The sequence below is a fragment of the Schistocerca americana genome, chromosome 7 (genome assembly GCF_021461395.2).
Source record: "Schistocerca americana isolate TAMUIC-IGC-003095 chromosome 7, iqSchAmer2.1, whole genome shotgun sequence".
Classification (NCBI taxonomy): domain Eukaryota; kingdom Metazoa; phylum Arthropoda; class Insecta; order Orthoptera; family Acrididae; genus Schistocerca; species Schistocerca americana.
The window spans coordinates 109515924-109537745 of record NC_060125.1 but is presented as its reverse complement, the minus strand read 5'-3'; the positions used below and the strand labels follow the sequence as shown (position 1 = coordinate 109537745).

Here is a 21822-nt window from a genome sequence, read left to right as displayed (position 1 = left end):
ATTTTAATTTACAACCTGCCACAAGTTACACAGGTATGAGGCCTGTGAAAGCTTAGATTATAATTTGTTTTGAATAAGTGTCTATAAAAACTTTAACTTCCACGTTTCACATTTCTTTTTCTTCTCGACAAAATGTTTCACACTTCTGATACGATACTGGCATACGTAAGTTTGGCTGCAAGTACTTTCGGTTTGGAGCTTTTGCACTACTATAATGAATAGATCGGAATTTTCTTGTAAGTTCACTCGTTGTTTCAATTCTCTTTGCTGATATTTTATTTGGGGGTTCTTTCTTTTCTCGTTTGTCACATGGTGAAATACTAGATGAATTTTTATTTTTTAATGATAACCATTGTTATTATTTTGTTGGACATGTCAAGACGTTTTTTTAAAAAAGGTTTTGCACATTCTAAAACCTTTTGAGTTTATAAATAGGCCTAGATGAATCGTCTTCGTGAGTAACAGCTGGGGTTTCTTCCTCAACACATGCTGTATGTCCAAGGTGGTTCACTGGTTAGATCATCGTCATCAGAAGGATTATAATCTCTATCTTGATTAGAAGTACGACCATCTCCAAATAACAGTGCATCACTGCAACTACTTATAAAACTACCATTGTCATTATTTGTGTCTTTAGGACTGTTTCCTTTAACTTCCTCAGCCACACGATCTGGAAACAATTACTTTTTTAAAAATACAGTATACACAAGTTCATCGTCTCTTTTTAATTGCTGATAGATCTAAATGATTTATGTACTGCTACTACTAAATAAATAAATTGTTACTCGAATATAAATAAGAAAGTAATTATAATAAATTGGTGTTGTGTTTAAGTTTTATGAAAGGGCCGGCCGAAGTGGCCGTGCGGTTAAAGGCGCTGCAGTCTGGAACCGCAAGACCGCTACGGTCGCAGGTTCGAATCCTGCCTCGGGCATGGATGTTTGTGATGTCCTTAGGTTAGTTAGGTTTAACTAGTTCTAAGTTCTAGGGGACTAATGACCTCAGCAGTTGAGTCCCATAGTGCTCAGAGCCATTTGAACCATTTTTTTTTATGAAAGGCTATAATATGACTAAAAACAACATTAACAGCTCACTTGTCTTCTTGTCCCATAAGAAAGGTAATATGGTGGAAAACTTTTTAAACAGCACTGGTGGCTGCTTACACTAATAGAACCATCTGCGGTGTTTTGCAGTAAACGGCTTCACAGTGATACTGGACCTCTGGTGCTGCAAAGTTGAACAACAACCAACCAATATTTAAGGGGCACGGTGCCAGGCAGCAGAGGCTGTTGTGAAAATCACTTGGCTCTCGTTACCACCGAACAAATCAGTATTATCACATCCCATTCTTGTACACAGCCCTTTTTTTAATGTGACGTAAACCACTTGACATCTGGGATGCATAGGTATGTACAACACTTACAGACATACAAATTTACGTACGTCAGTTAAAACAACAAATATCATGTTTTACATAAACACGTCAGTAAAATTCCGTTTCAGGCTCATTTTCTAACCAGAGATTGAACATTTCAACATTTTTATGTAGTAGTGTTATGATGTGTATTAAGTAACTAGATCTGTTCAGAGAAAGCTATACAGGGCTAATATTGAGAAAAACTTAATTACCTACAGGAAGTTAGAACAAAAATAGAGATAATGGTTTTAATTTGGACAAAGCATGGAATCCGGCTCTTGCAGTGATTAAACGGCAGAGAAGTCGTCGTGGTGTCACTGCCGATGAACATACATCGATAAGCGAATTGAATGTTGTACACCTTCGCCACAGGCGGTGCGTGTGTAAGCGTAACTCTTGGCGCCAACGAGCGTCTGTGACCAGCACGCGCGGTACCGCCGCGGTGGAGCATAGAAGGCCGCGCTTGGCACCTTGTCGTCAGTCTTGTGACGAACTCTGAGGATGGCCAGATGATGCGCGGCCGAAATATCAGTGGAAGAAAATTTTAATTGCGCAGCTGCATTCCCGAAATTTGACGGACTAAGAACAAAATTGTTGTTATCGACATACGTCCGCAAACTGACAGTGAATCTGTAACCAAGCAATTAGCATCAGCCACATTACTTGTCATGTTGGTTAACGTACAGCAAATGAGACAGAGTCTTCCTACGTCGCAAAGCAATTAGGTGCAAGTAAGTGGCCAAGCCTGTACACTGATGCTAACCCGTTGATAATACGACTATTCAACCATTCCCGAGGACCTTCTGTGGCCCAGAGATGTCAACTGTGTTAGATTATGTTGGCATCTCGCTTCATCAGTGAAAACTGCTGACGAGGTGATTATACAGTGCTAGTGGTCTGTTGCAACAACGAGCTACCAACCTTCTCTCGTTGAGGAATACCCACTGGCGATAATCCTTACACACGTTGTCAAATAAACATTAATTAAATAAGAAATTTGTAGCACATAATGTGTAATGTAATATACCAGCACTGTTGAGAATACTACAGGCTCAGCGTCCGCTTCCGGACGTTGATGTGAACCATTTTGAATTTTTTCCTGAATCGCCTCTTGAAGTATTTCCGCTAACTTTATATCCAGCCTGCTCTCGATGCAGTAAACTGGGAAGTAGACAATCGAGTATTACCACTATCACAACTACCAGTATCCAGTGATGCGCCTCTGTTCTGATGTGAACTCCTGTGTCTCTTACAGGTCGACATTATGATCCGATGGACTGACGATACAAGTACCGATTTTGTTAGCGATTGTGAAATAACCATCACACAAATAGGGACACAGCTAGAAATGAGGAGTAGGAAAAGGCGGTGGTAATACTGTTTTTCTAGAAAAGCAATGGGACAGAAAGAGTTAAATATCAAGTTGTAATTTTGCGGAGCAGTTGATTTCTTTGGGTAAAAGGTATATTTCATAGTCCTGCAAATATATCGAAGAGCAGAAATGAATAGTACTGACTACATTGACATCTCTAACATGAGTATTGGTACTTAATCCATACGTTTTCTAGTCAGAGATTGGACATTTCAACATTTTTATTTAATAGTGTTAGTATGGGTCTTTAACAGAAAACTTTGTGAGACACCAATTTTAGATCCAATTAAATCTTTTGGAACAGTCCTCTCTCATATCCCTGAAGCCTCCAATACACTTCGTAGAGATTGTTCATTTGAGGATTTAATGTGACATTTTTCCGTGTTGATAAATTCAGGAAGTTTCTGCAGTTTTGTTTTAGAAAAACTGAAAGAGTTCTGTGAACAGAGCGACCATATAAAATTAAGGTGTCCTGTTGGAACGCTAACTGCCAGTAGGGGAAAAGCATACACAACGACACTGTCGAAAGAAAATATTCCTCATTTATCGGTATGCACATTTTTTGACAAGAATCCATACAGTAGAGGAAAAACTAAACGTAGCGAAAATTTACACTAAAAAATAAAGTACGCATGAAGCACTGACTGTCTCAGTTACACTTATCCGACAGTTACTGCGAAATACAGACTAAAAAACATTTACCTCAAGTGCTCGCAACACAGTAAACTTTAAACGACGTGACAGAAATAATTACACTACGTATGATACAACAAGAGGTACTATTCAAACATGCACAGGAACTAATAAGTCCATTTGGCAAGAAAAGTAGCAAGACATGATAGAAAGAGGAGGAGGAGGAGGATATTAGCGTTTAACGTCCCGTCGACAACGAGGTCATTAGAGACGGAGCGCAAGCTCGGGTGACCGAAGGATGGGGAAGGAAATCGGCCGTGCCCTTTCAAAGGAACCATCCCGGCATTTGCCTGAAGCGATTTAGGGAACTCACGGAAAACCTAAATCAGGATGGCCGGAGACGGGATTGAACCGTCGTGCTCCCGAATGCGAGTCCAGTGTGCTACCCACTGCGCCACCTCGCTCGGTATGATAGAAAGAAAGAGATTGTGATAAGAATCCACTTCCGAAACTCGAAAGGATTGAAAAGATAATATAAGAACCATGAATATGGCTTTAAGAAACTTCTAACGTTATCGTGACCTTCCTAAAATTAACACAATGCCGGTATCAATTAAATTTAAACGTGGAAGTGAGAACGAACATTCACCGTTCTTGACAGTACCAGAATCACACCCCGAATTGCTCAAAGAACTCTACATCTCTGCCTCTGCTCTTTGCCAAAGTCGGTTCTAAATTACTGGCATCCTATGAAAGAAAAGACTGTGACAAAACCATAGGCAGCCGACCACTGTGCTCGGTTATTTGTTGACCTTTCATAGTTGAGGAAATATGCACTAGAATCTTCTTCAGTTCTGTTATGTTCACATGGAAAATTCACCATTAACATTAGCAGACAATCAGAGCTTGAGGCCCTATGTTAATCTAGGAGAAAAGAAGAAACGCTTCTGCCTACCCCTGAAGTATCTTACCAGACAACTGTACACAGACAAGTGCCACTGCTGCCACTTCCTTGTCGTCTGCAGGCGCTCCCATCGTCAGTCAAATGACTGACACCTCCAGTACGTTTCGACCCCCTGCCTTTGAAACCCTAGCGAGAGACCTACATATATTATGTGTCTGAGGAACGAACGTGATGGTGTCTCAAGAGGCACAATACTCAAGTGAGATTCCTTCCTTGTGAACATGATGATACTATTTTCATAAAATTTGACTTACATATTCCTTGTCATGTTAAGAGCAGCATGTAATTGTGTACGAATGGTAGGTAATGACGGGGCTAGCAGCTAGTCGCACTACAAATTACTTCTGTTCTAACTGATATCTGCTTATGCTTATATTGAAATGCATTTAAGAAATTAATCTCAACCGATGTAGCATCACAGCAAGGGGGCTCTGACTCACAGTGCAATTGCGGGACACATCCCTGGGTCTTCCTATGTTGACATTATTAATATTTCTCTTCGTCATCCATTATGATAACGAATTGCAATATTATCTGCCTTGGGAAAGGGTTAGGGGGTGAGAGCTCATATTACCTATCAGGAAAATCTAGAGAATACAATGGCACTCTTTCTTCTGATGGGGTTTACTACATTCGAAACGGGTAGCGAATGGAGCTACAAATATACAGTCAAAAAATGCGGAAAGGTAGATGACAGGGATCTGACGGTTTGCGTTCATCACACCAGACTTACAAAATAGGAAAACTTCTGTGACTGCCCTCACAGTGAAAGGTTGGTTCCAAATATTTTTTTAAGGAAAATTACATTTATTTCTTTCACAGTGGCATCCCACTCGGGCCAAGCCGCCTCTCCCGCCATCACCACCGCTCCCGCCGCCACCGTCACACCCAGCACCACCGTCAAAGCCTCCAGCCCACTTCCAGGAACTCCAGCCGCCCCAGCCACCACCGTTGCAGCCTCTGTGCCCTCGCCAACAGCAGCCTGCAGACGTACCAGAATCTTCACAGAAACCTGAAGAACCGCCAGCAAATCAAGTTTTACCCTCTGTTACAGCCACCGACCAGCAGAGGAAACACAAGTGCGAAGACTGCGGCAAGCTCTTCGGCAGCAAGGCGTCTCTCAAGGTGTGTCTTCGCCGTATTGCTTGTACCTGTAACCGTTTCTTCTTTCATTTTTATTTACTACTAATGGACTCCCACACTTAACTTTACTTCGTTGACAAAGCTTCATTGATAATATACATCTAAAATTTTCTGCATACACATAACACCGGAAATCTTTATAAATTTCATACTTTTGTACAGTTATTGCCAGTACATCTGATATGTTGCATGTCGTAGAAGACTTTATTACTGATTCGTTTCACAAGTTACAGGATATCTTGGAGTTTATGAATTATGATAATCAGTTTTTAAACTCGTTGGCTCCATCATCACCAAAGAAATATATAAGCTATGTAGTTAATTTCTCCTTCAAATTTGCTTCTTTTTCTTTCCTACATTATGATGTCGATTTCTTTAAACATCCTATTTGTTCATGTTACACAAACACAGCCACATTACTTTGCTGCTTAGGTTTCTCGATGCACAAAGGTATTTTCAAGGAAGTCTCTCCCACATGGTGACATACGAAGAAGGTGAGTGATGCTGCAACATCTACCTTCGTTAGTTTCGGTAAGATCGCGTGGATCCTTTCTTGATTGAACGCGAATCTACGATAAAATGATTATTACTGTCTTTGGCGAGAAACTAACTTCAATCAAACTGCTTTTCAGGAAATTACAAATGAATTCGGAGCTGTATAGCAAGGAATATCCAGGTGGGACATGTATCCATGGGTGAATGAGGTGTCACAGACAATTCAATATTTACTAAATGGTTAAAATTTCATCATATTTATTTGCTCTATTTGCATTACTGATAGCTCCATATGTAACTTTGCTATATTTGCGTGTAACTGTTCCACAGTTCTATCGTACTGTGATCACTGGCTGGAGTCCCAAGTTCAATTACTTTTTGGCTGTTAGGAGGTTAGTAGCGTCGTGACAAGTGCATCGAGTCTGATGGCAGGTTTTCCGAGACCTGGGACAGAGTTCAGTGTGTGGCAACTAAAAGGATCTAATATTTTAGATTCACTCACAATCGTCGATTTTCAGCCATAACCGACAGCAGCATCCGATATGTTGTACTATGTGCACGATCCTTTACCAAATAGAAAATGCACGTAAGAAAATTAGATTTGGTGTAATGCCCCGCCTGGCGCTACCACAACTTTGGCTTATTGGCTCATTTCACATGAATCTTTCTTAATTATTACATCCATTTAAGTTCGTTTACAAAATACTCCACAAAAAAGATTATTGTCTTTCCTAGTATTACAGAAATGAGAGTATTTTAATGACTCATTCAATTCCATTTTTAAAAAAATGAAATTAATGCTAAGAAGTACACAGCTGGAGTGGGTACATGAATGGATATCTCCTCATCATATCCTCATTACAGTAACAATGTATCCTAGACATAACGGTGATATGATTCAATTTTGGGAACTAACACTCAATGGGATTCAATAAATATGCAGTCGAAGCGAGTGACAAAAATCTCCGCCAGGTCACCACCATGTGAATTACCCATAGCTAAGCCATCTGGCTATGAGTGGAATTTGTCGCTAAAGGGAAAGGCATTGGAAAACAAAGACAGTTCTAGTAACTAAGTTAATTCTAAAACCTCAACATGGGAAAGTTTATTATGGGCCAATAAATTTTCTATAATTACATCAAGAGTTTCATTAATTGGTATGCAAGAGTCGAAGTTGACAGTATCCAGTGCAACTGAACAGGTGCCACGTGCTACATGAAGGTTTCTAATTTTGTCCAGCAGTTAATAGGAACTTTATACACACATCATCCTGGGAAACATATAAGCTTCTTTTAATATTTATTTAAAAATCTATTAAGTTTATGGTTAGGGCTGCTACATTATTCACAATCGCCTTAATTCGAAAAAATGCCTTACCCAACTTCAGTTGAGATTTACGATTTGGTATTTTTGGATTCATCATAATAACGTTTTATGTCTCAAAATCACTTTGAAAAATAAGTTACAGTTTTTGAAAAATACCTTCATGTGACTATGAAACTCGCTCACCAGATTGCTTTTACCTTAATTACTGCCGTGACTTTGAAGAAATTTTTAGTTTTCGTTATGTAATCGGTGTCAGAAAGAAGAACCACAAAAAAAAAATGGTTCAAATGTCTCTGAGCACTATGGGACTCAACTTCCCAGGTCATTAGTCCCCTAGAAGTTAGAATTAGGACATCACAAACATCCATGCGCGAGGCAGGATTCGAACCTGTGACCGTAGCGGTCTCGCGGTTCCAGACTGCAGCGCCTAGAACCGCACGGCCACTTCGGCCGGCGAAGAACCACAGAATTAAGTTTATCTAATTTCGTCAAAATAACATGCTCGTCATAGAGCTTTTATTAAGGTGCTTTAAAAAGCAATTGCTGTCTATAAGTAAAAGAAATCTACAATAGGGCCAGTGGTGTAGTTACATGTTCTGTGCACAAATGTTGTCAGTATTTACTGTGAGGTAAGATGGGAGCAAAAGAAGGTGTGTCGGCTGCTTATGTTACGCAGCCAATGAGAGAGCATTATGCACACGACGTGTTTCGATGTAATACGTTCGGAAGAAACGGTGAAGCATTGCATAAATGAGGTTGTAGATTTAATTGCTCCTTGTTTGAGTCGTAACTATTGAAACTATGCTGGTAGGTGCAAACGAAAGACAGCGTCACAACCCATGATATATTCGAAAAAACAGTGAAATACTTCTCTGCATAGTGTTGCTATGCAATCGATCTGCGTCAGGACACTGAATGAATGCATCTATGTTTGGTAATTAAATCATGTTCTTCAATTAAATCATGGGAGATGATAGGTGGAATCCTGTCCTTTAATCAAATCGTACAGCAGTGTAGGAGGAACACTGATTTTTAATTAAATCACGGAGAAAGTAGAAGGATCAATGTTTATTAATATGTCGAACATGCTACTCTGTTATGAATAAACACTGATCCACGAAACTTCTCCCATGATTTGATTAAAAAACCTTGATCAACTTACTCAGTGTGCTTTCCCAAATCGATTCCATAGTCATTTCACCACCACATTTGATACACTTTCATGTCTCTCCAATTAATCCACGAGACAAGCACCAACCGGCGACGTCACCGCGCAGAACTAAATAATTTGAATTAGTCAATTTTATAGCACTCGCTACCATAATCGAAAAATATGTCTCCCGAAACTCAATAATGCACCGAAAATAGTAAACAAAACAATGGTTTCAATTATGCCACTAGAAATACATTACCTCTGATCTCGCCTCTCGTTGGTTATGTCAAAGAACCATCCCACTGGCTATGTGTAACTCACACGGTGCCAACCTATGAGCAGTATAAAGCAGCACCGTGACTACCGCTGGCCCTGACCTAGGCTAAGCCCTGTCTGTAATACTCATGGGTAAAGTGTTGAAGCCGGCCGCTGTGGCTGAGTGGTTCTAGGCGCTTCAGTCTGGGACTGCGAGCCCGCTACGGTCGCAGGTTCGAATCCTGCTTCGGGCATGGATGTGTGTGATGTCCTTAGGATAGTTAGGTTTAAGTGGTTCTAAGTTCTAGGGGACTGATGGCCTGAGATGATAAGTCCCATAGTGCTCAGAGCCATTTGAACCATTAAAGTGTTCAAACTTCTGAGTGCCCTACCTGACGCTATCCCAACTTTGGCTTACTGGGGTTTTGGAAGCTTGGCATACTTACACACTGTTTTAACCTCTGCAGTTGTATTTTTCTACAAGCTGTTTATTCATATGGGGAGGAAGGTAATGCCTGATATATTTATTTAAGGTATTTAAACTCATCTGGGGGAAATTTAGCATTTTAAAGATTAACTACACGATCTGCAGAATTATGAATGTTTGTACTGTGGCAAGCATAATATTTGTTGTAATCACACAGTCTGGACAATTTACATTCCAGTCCATGAAAAACCTTATCTTTTTCATGCACAATAGCATAAGATAACAAACTACTAACCCTACAGAAGTCTACCTGAGGACTCAATTGCGCTAAAGAAGAGTGAAGATCGAATCCTTTGCGACAGAACCGCCGAATCCATCCGTCAGTAAATTGGCTATGTTCTCAACTGACTCGGATGTTTTAATCCCCCCCCCCCCTGACGGAATGACCTGCTTCCTAATTCCGTATGTATATCACCAATACGAACTTGTAGCTGTCACGCCTTTGCGCTTACTGCTACGTATTTTAACAGTAAATAGCTCAGTCCCAATGGTAAGAGGTAATAGTGAATTCAAGTTGTTAATATTTGAATACAGCCCAGCTGCCACACACTCAGTTCACTTGTACTCCGCTCCTCCCCTCGCCATTGCACAACATTAACTTTGTGCCACTTGGACCTTGCTAAGCTATTAAATTCACTTGCGTGTACATTTTGACCATAACTCGCCAGTATTTACCTAATGATTAAAGCTCACTCCTAACCAGACTATTTCCCAAAGAGCTGTGATGATTGAATGGGTTCGATCCACGGCCTACAGTGCCCTACAGTTCACACAGTAACACTGCCTACCTGACCCACTTAACTTGGTAGTGAGCTCATGTATCCAATCATCACTGCTAGCAGTAGAGGATAATCCTATCAGCACGACGAGAGCAGCAGACTTACCGTCGAATCCTCCTGAAAATACTTATAACTACAGTCGCCAGCTCTGAAGGAGCAAAAGAATAAATCAATTTTTGGCTCGTTTCAAAGTGAAACGGCGTAAGTTGAATTTAAACTTAATTTTTAATATTACTATTACTAATCATTCAAGGTAATTCAACAAAGCAAATACTCTTTCAATTTCTGTGTGTTGACTTGGTAATTACTACCAAGACTATTTATGCAACTTGGGTAAACAAAATTCTATCCTTCAACTTTATGTAATGATTTTGGATATTACTCTTTGAACAATTGATATAGAATTACTTAACTGACGTTACTTAAAAAGTTACTCAGAAAAATTTAACTTAACTATAAAATGGCGACTCATTCTGGTGTGACCATTGCTCTTTTCAGCATTCTTATACGCTAAAGTATTCTACAACAAAAGAATTGTAAATGAAAGAGGCGGTGATGGCCTCAGTCTGATTTCACTATACTATGTTTGAGGGTACTACACTTTACAATGAGCAACATGCGTCATTATTTTAATCATAACTGTCCTCTGCACTTGCATAAAAGAAAAACTGGTATTCTCCTTTTACATTTCTACAAAGTTCGAATTAACAATTACAAGCAGTCTTGCCTTGGGTAGACGTGCCGGTGCTGGTGGTGAGATCTATGAGGATAACGCAACTCTTCACACCTCATGACCTTGATGGCGGCTGGAACCACGAGCCGTAGCACTCGTATAAGCTACTGCGCGTTCGCCAAAAAATCTGGGTGCAGGAACTATTACAATCAGCCCCAGTGGCATAGAGGCGGCTTCAAAAACCATTCGTCGCATTTTACTCCACAAACGGCGACGATATTCGCCTCTTCGCCGTTGCACAATCACTTTTGCGTTACACACATCCGATCACGTCAACACTCCTCAGCCCATTCTATTTTTCTGTGATCTGTCCCTGTGTCTCCAGCTACCACAAGTGACGCTTGTATCACCAAGAGTGGGGGCCTTCCCCTACCACATTTCTATCGAAATCATTTAGTGTTTGAGAAATTTTATATTTATTACCCTGGAGTTCATACCAGTCATAATGATTTACTACTAGCGCTTAACAACATTAAATTATACAGTAATAACTTATAATTAACAAGAAAAATAATACATTTGAGTCCGAAAGCTTAGTGCACTGTCTGACAGGTAGCGCTAATTCCCGGTTTCGCCAATAGATGGCATCAGGGTGCACTCCCTGGCAGTCTCACGCCAGTGCGCCCGTTTCCGACGCACGGGCTCCAAATTACTGGCAGCCTACCACCATTTCAGTTCCGTTACACCTTTCTGAGTCTAATGATTTTTATCCTGTTCAAGTGGCACTTGAACCCTATATATTATGATCCGAAAACTTTCTGAACGAATTTTACACTTAATTTCTGCATAGTTAGTATAACAGTGTAAGATAAACATTTCCTTTTAAGATGCCCTTTCATGAACGCCTTTATCCTAGAAATACACCACAACATCACCCCATTCATAGCTCTAAGACGCAGCAGTTATATTACTTGATGGAGAAATACATTCATGGGAGAGATAGGCGACCGTTCAGATGGACACAACTTTGGAATCTGGAAAGTTCTTGATCACACACTTTATAATTAAGCATTACACATTTCAGAATTTCATCCTTAGAAAGAAGGTTCAGGAAAAGGTGAAAAAAGGGAATAACGATAGCAGCAACACACGTACTCACAGAACTATGCATATTACTGATCCATACACAAAATTTTCAATTTGTATTTTGCTTACATTTAAATATAACTTTAGTAAAGGGCTCTCGAAAATGAGAACATGGACTGAATGTAATAGAGATCTCATCTCACATAGGCATATATGACAGTGTCATTGGATATTTCAAGTGAACTAGTGCCAAACTGACCGTGACAATTAAGCCATCTAAGAAGTAACCGAAGAGCGATAGGTGGCAATCGCATTGGCCATACCAATGAAATCAGTGAGAAACATTACAAAGAAACAATGTAAGAAGGACATATTTCATGTCAGAACATCGTGGAGAACATGACAGAGATACTTTAATGATACTCATATAAAAAAGAAACTCATACTGACATTAGATAAAATTTTTATCATAAGGCAATAATTGGTAATAATTGTTCCATCTCTAATTATGAACTTAATAGACAATTGAGCATAGGAATTAAAACGACATTATACTTTTCCAAATGCTTTTTGTGTGAAAGATTCCTGTGAATTGATGGACACAACCCAGCCCTTCATTTAACAAATGATACCGTTGTAGCTTCACTGGATATTGTCAACTTGTACTCATTTATACAAATTAATGGAACTCTTGATACATTTTGAATGAATTTATTGGCTTTTAACGTGCTTTCCCATCACGAGGCGGAGGAATTAATTGAATTAATAGAATTGTCTCGGTCTTTCAATGCCGTTACGTTACCCTTAGTGACAAAACTCCACTCACAGCGAATGTCTTAGCTATGAGTAATTCACTTTCTGCTATCGCGGCAGATATTTTTGTCGCGTTGTTGGAATGCACATATTTTCTTTTGTGTCTGACTTGCTATACAGGGTGTTACAAAAAGGTACGGCCAAACTTTCAGGAAACATTCCTCACACACAAATAAAGAAAAGATGTTATGTGGACATGTGTCCGGAAACGCTTAATTTCTATGTTAGAGCTGATTTTAGTTTCGTCAGTATGTACTGTACTTTCTCGATTCACCGCCATGATTTCATAGGGGATACTCTACCTGTGCTGCTAGAACATGTGCCTTTACAAGTAAGACACAACATGTGGTTCATGCACGGTGGAGCTCCTGCACATTTCAGTCGAAGTGTTCGTACGCTTCTCAGCAACAGATTCAGTGACCGATGGATTCGTAGAGGCAGACCAATTCCATGGTCTCCACGCTCTCCTGTCTTCAACCCTCTTGACTTTCATTTGTGGGGGCATTTGAAAGCTCTTGTCTACGCAACTCCGGTACCAAATGTAGAGACTCTTCGTGCTCGCATTGTGGACGGCTGTGATACGCCATTCTCCAGGGCTGCATCAGCGCATCAGGGATTCCGTGCGACGGAGGGTGGATGTATGTGTCCTCGCTAACGGAGGACATTTTGAACATTTCCTGTAACAAAGTGTTTGAAGTCACGCAGGTACGTTCTGTTGCTGTGTGTTTCCATTCCATGATTAATGTGATTTGAAGAGAAGTAATAAAATGAGCTCTAACATGGAAAGTAAGCGTTTCCGGACACATGTCCACATAACATATTTTCTTTCTTTGTGTGTGAGGAATGTTTCCTGAACGTTTGGCCGTACCTTTTTGTAACACCCTGTATAACGGTGAGGAGAGGTGGGCTACAGAGTGATGTGGCAATTGTCATCATAGGGAAGCTGGACAGGAGCAGAAACGATTAGCGAACAAGTACCGCAGCAAGCAGAAGATTTACTTAACTTGTATTTCTCGAAGTGTACAAAGACTCATTACATATAAGACAGTAAGAAATAGAATCCAGCTCTTAGTGTCAACAAGGAAGAGACTCTCTGAACTGAACACGAATGATGGTGTCAGAGCCGTGGCTAGGGGGCGCCTGCATAGAATCACATACCGAAGAGGCTCCAAGTGCGAGTGGGGTACGTGGCTGCCACTAGCAGATCTACACTCCTGGAAATGGAAAAATGAACACATTGACACCGGTGTGTCAGACCCACCATACTTGCTCCGGACACTGCGAGAGGGCTGTACAAGCAATGATCGCACGCACGGCACAGCAGACACACCAGGAACCGCGGTGTTGGCCGTCGAATGGCGCTAGCTGCGCAGCATTTGTGCACCGCCGCCGTCAGTGTCAGCCAGTTTGCCGTGGCATACGGAGCTCCATCGCAGTCTTTAACACTGGTAGCATGCCGCGACAGCGTGGACGTGAACCGTATGTGCAGTTGACGGACTTTGAGCGAGGGCGTATAGTGGGCATGCGGGAGGCCGGGTGGACGTACCGCCGAATTGCTCAACACGTGGGGCGTGAGGTCTCCACAGTACATCGATGTTGTCGCCAGTGGTCGGCGGAAGGTGCACGTGCCCGTCGACCTGGGACCGGACCGCAGCGACGCACGGATGCACGCCAAGACCGTAGGATCCTACGCAGTGCCGTAGGGGACCGCACCGCCACTTCCCAGCAAATTAGGGACACTGTTGCTCCTGGGGTGTCGGCGAGGACCATTCGCAACCGTCTCCATGAAGCTGGGCTACGGTCCCGCACACCGTTAGGCCGTCTTCCGCTCACGCCCCAACATCGTGCAGCCCGCCTCCAGTGGTGTCGCGACAGGCGTGAATGGAGGGACGAATGGAGACGTGTCGTCTTCAGCGATGAGAGTCGCTTCTGCCTTGGTGCCAATGATGGTCGTATGCGTGTTTGGCGCCGTGCAGGTGAGCGCCACAATCAGGACTGCATACGACCGAGGCACACAGGGCCAACACCCGGCATCATGGTGTGGGGAGCGATCTCCTACACTGGCCGTACACCACTGGTGATCGTCGAGGGGACACTGAATAGTGCACGGTACATCCAAACCGTCATCGAACCCATCGTTCTACCATTCCTAGACCGGCAAGAGAACTTGCTGTTCCAACAGGACAATGCACGTCCGCATGTATCCCGTGCCACCCAACGTACTCTAGAAGGTGTAAGTCAACTACCCTGGTCAGCAAGATCTCCGGATCTGTCCCCCATTGAGCATGTTTGGGACTGGATGAAGCGTCGTCTCACGCGGTCTGCACGTCCAGCACGAACGCTGGTCCAACTGAGGCGCCAGGTGGAAATGGCATGGCAAGCCGTTCCACAGGACTACATCCAGCATCTCTACGATCGTCTCCATGGGAGAATAGCAGCCTGCATTGCTGCGAAAGGTGGATATACACTGTACTAGTGCCGACATTGTGCATGCTCTGTTGCCTGTGTCTATGTGCCTGTGGTTCTGTCAGTGTGATCATGTGATGTATCTGACCCCAGGAATGTGTCAATAAAGTTTCCCCTTCCTGGGACAATGAATTCACGGTGTTCTTATTTCAATTTCCAGGAGTGTATATTGCAGCGGCAGGGACTGCTCGTAGTACCAAGCCACTTGAGTGTGGCTTGTCCGGCGCACTCCGTTGGATCCATCAGACCTGCATCACTGCTGTTGGTGTCTGATGGAAACTTGCAATTCTGATGCCAACTTTGATGTCCATGGGATGGTATTGATAACGTGATACCACATCCCTCCCCCAAAGCCTCCTCACTGTCGTTGTGTAGTGTAAACGAGCGAACGAAGATGGAGGTGGTAATGAGGAGATGGGAACTGAAAAGACCGATGCCGTGCACCTGCCCACACCCCCGTATGTGTCCTGAGTCCACTTGGGAACACCATCTGAAAAACCGGGCAGACAGCATGCACCCATAACCATGAGCGGAGTAGCAAATAAAGACAGAGGCATCTCGACAACTGCAGAGGGATCTGAGGAAGCACCTGGGACAGTCACCGGGAAGACAGGCCCATTCCCAGATGACGGTGGTTGTCGAGGCATCGATGGTCTAGAAAGGGCGTCGATTTCCATCGGCTCCAGGACCGGCATTGATGGAGCAGGGCCTGCAGGAGCCGGATGCAGTGAGGGCTGTTGTGTCCAGGCAGGCACGGAATCTGAAAGCACAAAGCCTGTGGCAGGACCACAAAATTCACATGTGGCATCTAAGCAGTCCTCTCGGCCCCTGCAGTAGAAACATAGAAGAAAGCGTATAATGGTGCCTCCGACTAATTGCCTCTATCCGTCATGCAATCTGTAAAAGACCGAATCATTAGTTTGATATATTGCCTGTCTGGGTGGAGGGGGCGCCGCCTGCTGTGGCGGGTGCTGCAACTAAAACAAGGTGATGGTCCATCACGGGGCTGGGAGCGCTAGGAAGACAAGAGCAGCAACAGAGCTTGATCTCGTGTGTTGGAGGCACGACATTCGTCCATGTGTTGCATAAATGTTCTACAAAACGTTCAGTTTCGCCTTTTAATTGCAGGCAGAATATTGCATTCGTGATCTGCCTGATGCCAGATGTGATGCAAAACTGTTCAAACTGTGGTCCATTGTCAGTGACAATCACTTCAGGCAAGCCCTCAAGGAAACATATCGGTGACAAGGCCTGTATTGTGCAACGAGCCATAGTATAGTGCATAAGAACCACAGTGGGAAATTTGCTGCGAGCACAACAGCAATGAGTTAGGCCTGACAATGATAAGTCAAGTGTTCAGTCAGGACACAGAGAGCGTTCCAATTGCAATGACGCTGCGCCAACTGCTTTCTGCGAAAGATGCCTCAGTCACCTTGGTGTAGCAAATGAATCATATAAAGCTGGAAAGCCTAGGGAACCACAAATGTTACAGCTCATTATTGATGCAAATCAAAATGATACATTGGTGACCTGCAAGAGCGTGCCGATGGGCTTAATGCACACGAACCACAGAGCTACAAACAGGTCGCGCTGAACGTCGCCAATCAGTGCGAATGTAGTGCATCAGAATCTGCAAATCATGATCCGCTGCTGTGGTCTGGGTAATTTTCCGGTGATGCAGAAAGCTATGCAAAACATCCGTGTTCCGTGCGTCAGTGAAGCAAACAAGAAGTAGAGGACTCGTCGAATGCGAGTTCAGCGCAGCAGGGAGGTGAGAAAGAGCATCTGTGTTGGCATGCTTAGATGTGGGTCGATTTTGACAGAATAAGAGCCCACCGTTGCAGCTTCTGCATTGTGTAAGTTGGCACTAACTGAGAAGGGCTAAGCAAAGATTATAGAGGCTTATGATCAGTCACCAAGTAAAATTTTGTGCCAGAAACATACTGGTCAAACTTAGTGACACTATAGACATTGGCGAGAGCCTCCTTTTCAATATGCAAATAATTGCACTGAGCTTTCTTGAACCACTTAGAAGCGGAGGCCGTCGGCCTGCCAACAGAACCGCACTATGTGACAAAACTTCCCCGATGACGTAAGAGTGCGCATCCACAGCCAAGACCACTGGTTTGTGTGGATCAAAGTGAACAATGTATCTGTCACGAAGCAGAGTATGTTTCAGCTTCTGCAAATCTGACACTTGCGAGCAAACAAACGGAACGTTTTTCCTGCGCAAGCGATGCCAGAGAGCTGCGATTTCAGCGGCGTTGGGGATAAACCGTATGTAATACGTGAGCTTCTCTACCACAGACTGTAATTCTCGCACATTGTGTGGAGGTGCAAGGCCACAGACAGCAAGCAAATGTGTTTGTAATGGGTGAACGCCCTGGCCATTAATGAGATGTCCTAAGTACTAAAGTTCAGTCTGAAAAAACACACATGTGTCTCTTCTACATTTGAGAGCAGCTGCAGACAACACTTGAAGCAGTTTGTGAAGATTGATTGCTGAGGTGTTCTTCAGGAGTGCGACCTGAGGCGGCAACATCATAAATGCGCAAACTCGTAACTTACAGCTTACATAGGTATATTCTGGGAGATATTATAGGTTAATACATATATTGCACCAAAATTAAACGATATGTATAAAAATCTTGAGTAGGTGTTCTGTCGATAAATTTTCTACACCTATTTTAACATGTTTTACGAACTCTCAAGAGAAAAACTACTTTGAGTAACTGGGTTGACTTAAGCAAAGTGCATTTCAATTTTCTGTGCCAACAACAGGTACTTTTCTTTTTCTATTCTGAAAATTTTGATGCGTTTTGAGTTCTAATAAGTCATCTATTTCCATAAATATGTTGTCTACGAATGATTTCCATATGTGTTAGGCTTATTACAACGTGTCTTTCCAAGCTAATGTTTTTTATTTGTCACCGGTGTAGACCTTGTATTGTGGCGTAAATTACATGTTACAGAGTCAACTATAATCTAATAATGTTTTGTGCTCTCTGTACAGCATGGGATAGCCACTGCACTAGTAGTCTGTGTAAAAAACAAAAATGTTGCTAACATCTTGTCAGTTGCTATGCGCTATCTGACACACCTCTGATACGCACATGATACTCACCTGTAGCAGAAATATTTGTCAATGTTTTATTTCAATTATTTCAATACTCAACAGCATCTATAATGATAAAACAATGCCCAAACCCAATATTTCCAAAAGTGAGCAATGTCGAGCTGCGTTTTGGAGATTAAATGAATTGCACTTAGTTGTGCAGAGGAAAGCTGTGGGGCGAATTTAAACTTATGCAAAAATTGTACAGTTTGTATTATAACCATTTATATTTTATACTATACTTGCTTAGCTTTTGTTTACTTGAATCAACTGTTTGTTATCGCAAGATGGAAATATATTGTCAATTGTGAAGAGAATTGGCGTAAAATTTAAATTTTAACGCACAGTCAACCAAATGATTACAGTTTCAGAAAATCTGGATGATTTTTTCAAGCCGGCCGCGGTGGTCTAGCGGTTCTAGGCGCGCAGTCCGGAACCGCGCGACTATTACGGTCGCAGGTTCGAATCCTGCCTCGGGCATGGATATGTGTGATGTCCTTAGGTTAGTTAGGTTTACGTAGTTCTAAGTTCTAGGGGACTGATGACCACAGATGTTAAGTCCCATAGTGCTCAGAGCCATTTGAACCATTTTTTTTTTTATTTTTTCAAGAGCGAGAGCTTCAGAAATGCCAACAACACGATGGTACACCTCTGGCTTTTATGCAAGCAATTATTCGGCTTAGCACTCATTGACAGATATGTTGATGTCCTCTTGGAAGATTTTGTGCCCAGTTTTGTCCAACTGCATTGTTAGATCGTCGACATTCCGAGCTGGTTGCAGGGCCTTGCTTGTAATACTCCAAACGTTCTAGGGCGGTCATCCGACGACCTTTCTGGACAAGGCAGGGTTTGGCAGGCACAAAGACAAGCAGTAGCGACTCTCGACATCTGTTTGCAGAGCATTATCTTACTGAAATGTAAGTCCAGGATGGCTTGCCATCTAGATATCATTGTGCAGTAAGGGTCAGACGAATCGTGCTATGAAAAGAAATGGCTTCTGGTTGTCCAGTCGTATGGAAGGGGAGAGGCAGGTTGGTATCCCGCCACTGTCTGGGGCGTCTCCAGATACATATTCGCCTGGGAATCTAATTCGCTGCTGTAGAATTTTCAGTGATGACTCCAGCTGAGACCTGTTGATCGGCGAAGGCGCCGCTGGAAGCGCCCCAGACAGAATACCAACCTGACAGTCGCCCACCATACAGCGCGACAACAAGGAGTGACGGTCAGGGGTGCCGTTTCTTTTCGTAACAGGATCATTCTGGTTGTCATCTGCGACACCCTTATAGAACAGCAATACCTCGACTATATTCTGTGCCCCATTTTGTTGCCCATCATAGGAAGCTACCCTGCGCTTACAGTTCAGCATGTCTGCCCACACACGGCGAGAGCTTCTGTTGTTGGTCTTAATGTATGCCAGACCCTGCTTTGGCCAGCAATGCCACCAGACCTCTCTCTATTTGAAAATGTTTGGAGCATTATGGACCTCGAGATTTTCACTACCTAACGCGCCAATTGAACAGACTTTATGTGTGATCTGAGGTTTTCCCGGTGTACAGAAATCTTGAAAATTTCTCGGGTATTCAGCCAGGTAACGTCGTTCAACAGGCGCGATATTTCGGCACGCCGACTTCTTGCCATCTTCAGGCATTCTTGGGGTCTGATTCATCTCTGATGGTTGGCGACTTTATATATCTCCACCCCTCTCCCGCAGCCTCCGTCTGGGCGGTGGTGGGTGAAGCGCTTCCCCTACCACCCAGCGCCGCCCTTCCCCCACCACCGCCCAGACGGAGGCTGCGGAAGAGGGGTGGAGATATATAAAGTCAGCATCCATCAGACTCCAAGAACGCCTGGAGATGGCAAGAAGTCAGCTTGCCGAAATATAGCGCCTTTTGAAAGACGCAACCCAGCTGAATACCCAAGAAATTTTCAAGAATGAACAGACTTTGTCACGATCTCCCTCAGGAGGGCAATGAGCAGCACTATCAGTCAGTGTCAAGACGATTAACTGCTTACACAAGGGCCAGAGGTGGTCAATGACTTGCTCAATTTGTGAAACTCTTTCTCTTCAATAAATCATCGAATTACTTCTGACATTGTAATAATTAGTTTGTCTGTACATGTACATCACATCTGCCAAATTCTGTCCCATCTGGGTAATTACTTTGTGGTACTTTGTGTTTCTCTTTTTTTTTCTTTTTTTTTGTAGGGTTACATGTTAATAAAGAATGTGTAATTGTTGACGTGCATTAACGAATTTGTATTGTGAGAATTCAGTCCTGTTGTAATAATATACAGTACGTTATTTGTCGCTTGAGCTATAAGTATGTAGAACATAAACTGTAAGAGGAATAAAAATTGTTTGTAAAACTTGGTAGTATAAAACACAAAATAAGTTAACTCACTATGCAATTTTAATTTGAAGTAGCTGCTGGCTGAGTGCCAAAGAATGTTTTGTTCACAACAACTTTGTTTTAAACTCGGTAGCTCCCGCAAAGTAATACCTTCATTTATCACTTTAAGGAATATGAACACTTCTGCTGTGTAGTACTCTTTAGTCTGATGATGGGTAATAGATTTATTATTGTATGGCTGAGCAGTACAAATGGCGGCAGATTGTTGATGGCTGAATTCAGAGGCGTCACCTCAGATGCTACCTACCTCGTGATGACTGTAGCGTCATCTCTGGAATCGACTCTCTGGTATTCCGGGAATTTAGCTGAGCTGCTGCTAAACTGGTGAAGGCAGCTTCGTGGATTTCGAAAATATTCGCCAAAGCTGGAAATAAAATATTACTGAGACTCTGGCATACTGTTCCATAGCAGAACACATTGTAAATTGAACTTAAATTTGTTTTGTAAGATGCAGAACTGAAAATGGTGAATTAATATTTTGCACATGAGATTTTCACATTCAGCAATGAAGGACTGCTTGACTGCCAGTTTAACTAGAAAGCTGTAGAGAGTGAGAAACAGTTACAAGATGTACAGAGGCTGCGTAAAGAACCACATTGGAGTTTTACTGTAGCAGATAGGTTCGAAAAAGGTGACTCATTTCCAGATATGAGACTGCCACGAATATGATTTACTAGTGGCTGTAATCATCAAAAGACATCTCCATAGAATCCAACGTAGGTATGTGGTCGAATGGAAAGACTTGGTTCAAAACTGCAGGCAGCAATTCACCCAGAAAGCGTAATAGTATAGGTCTGGAAGCCAGTGTACATTTCTGATGACCTAAATCTGGCGTTGCATTTTTTAATGTGATTAGTCATTGGAAGTGATCATTCTCAATCAACCGCCGTCCCCTCTCGCCTACAACCCAGTGGATATATCGCAGAACCTGTGTCATGGCATGGAGATAGAATGTGTTACAAATACTGGAGAAATATCTAGCAGCGGCGTAAGGGAGTTGGAAATATCGGCTTCATACCATGTTCCTCAACGGAAACACATACTAAATTCGTTGATTTTATTACGAGCTTACACTGTCGGCAACGTGTAGTCCACACTTTCGGCCTTTTAATACACACCCCAGCGATCTCCATCTATATACAATGTCGCGATATTGTGTGGAAGACCACTTTATTCAGGAGCAGTAATACCATACCTCGGTTTATAAACCGTATATAGTTTTTAACATGGATAT

At 42.6% G+C, this 21822-nt stretch overlaps 1 protein-coding gene across 1 annotated transcript in view; it reads left to right on the top strand.

The window, feature by feature from the left end:
- The window catches only part of LOC124622747 (zinc finger protein 771-like), a 114117-nt gene that overhangs the window by 46716 nt on the left and 45579 nt on the right, over positions 1-21822 (top strand). Inside the window, exon 3 of the mRNA XM_047148536.1 lies at positions 5365-5511. Coding sequence (XP_047004492.1) covers positions 5365-5511 — 147 coding nt within the window. The remainder of the gene's footprint in view (positions 1-5364; positions 5512-21822) is intronic.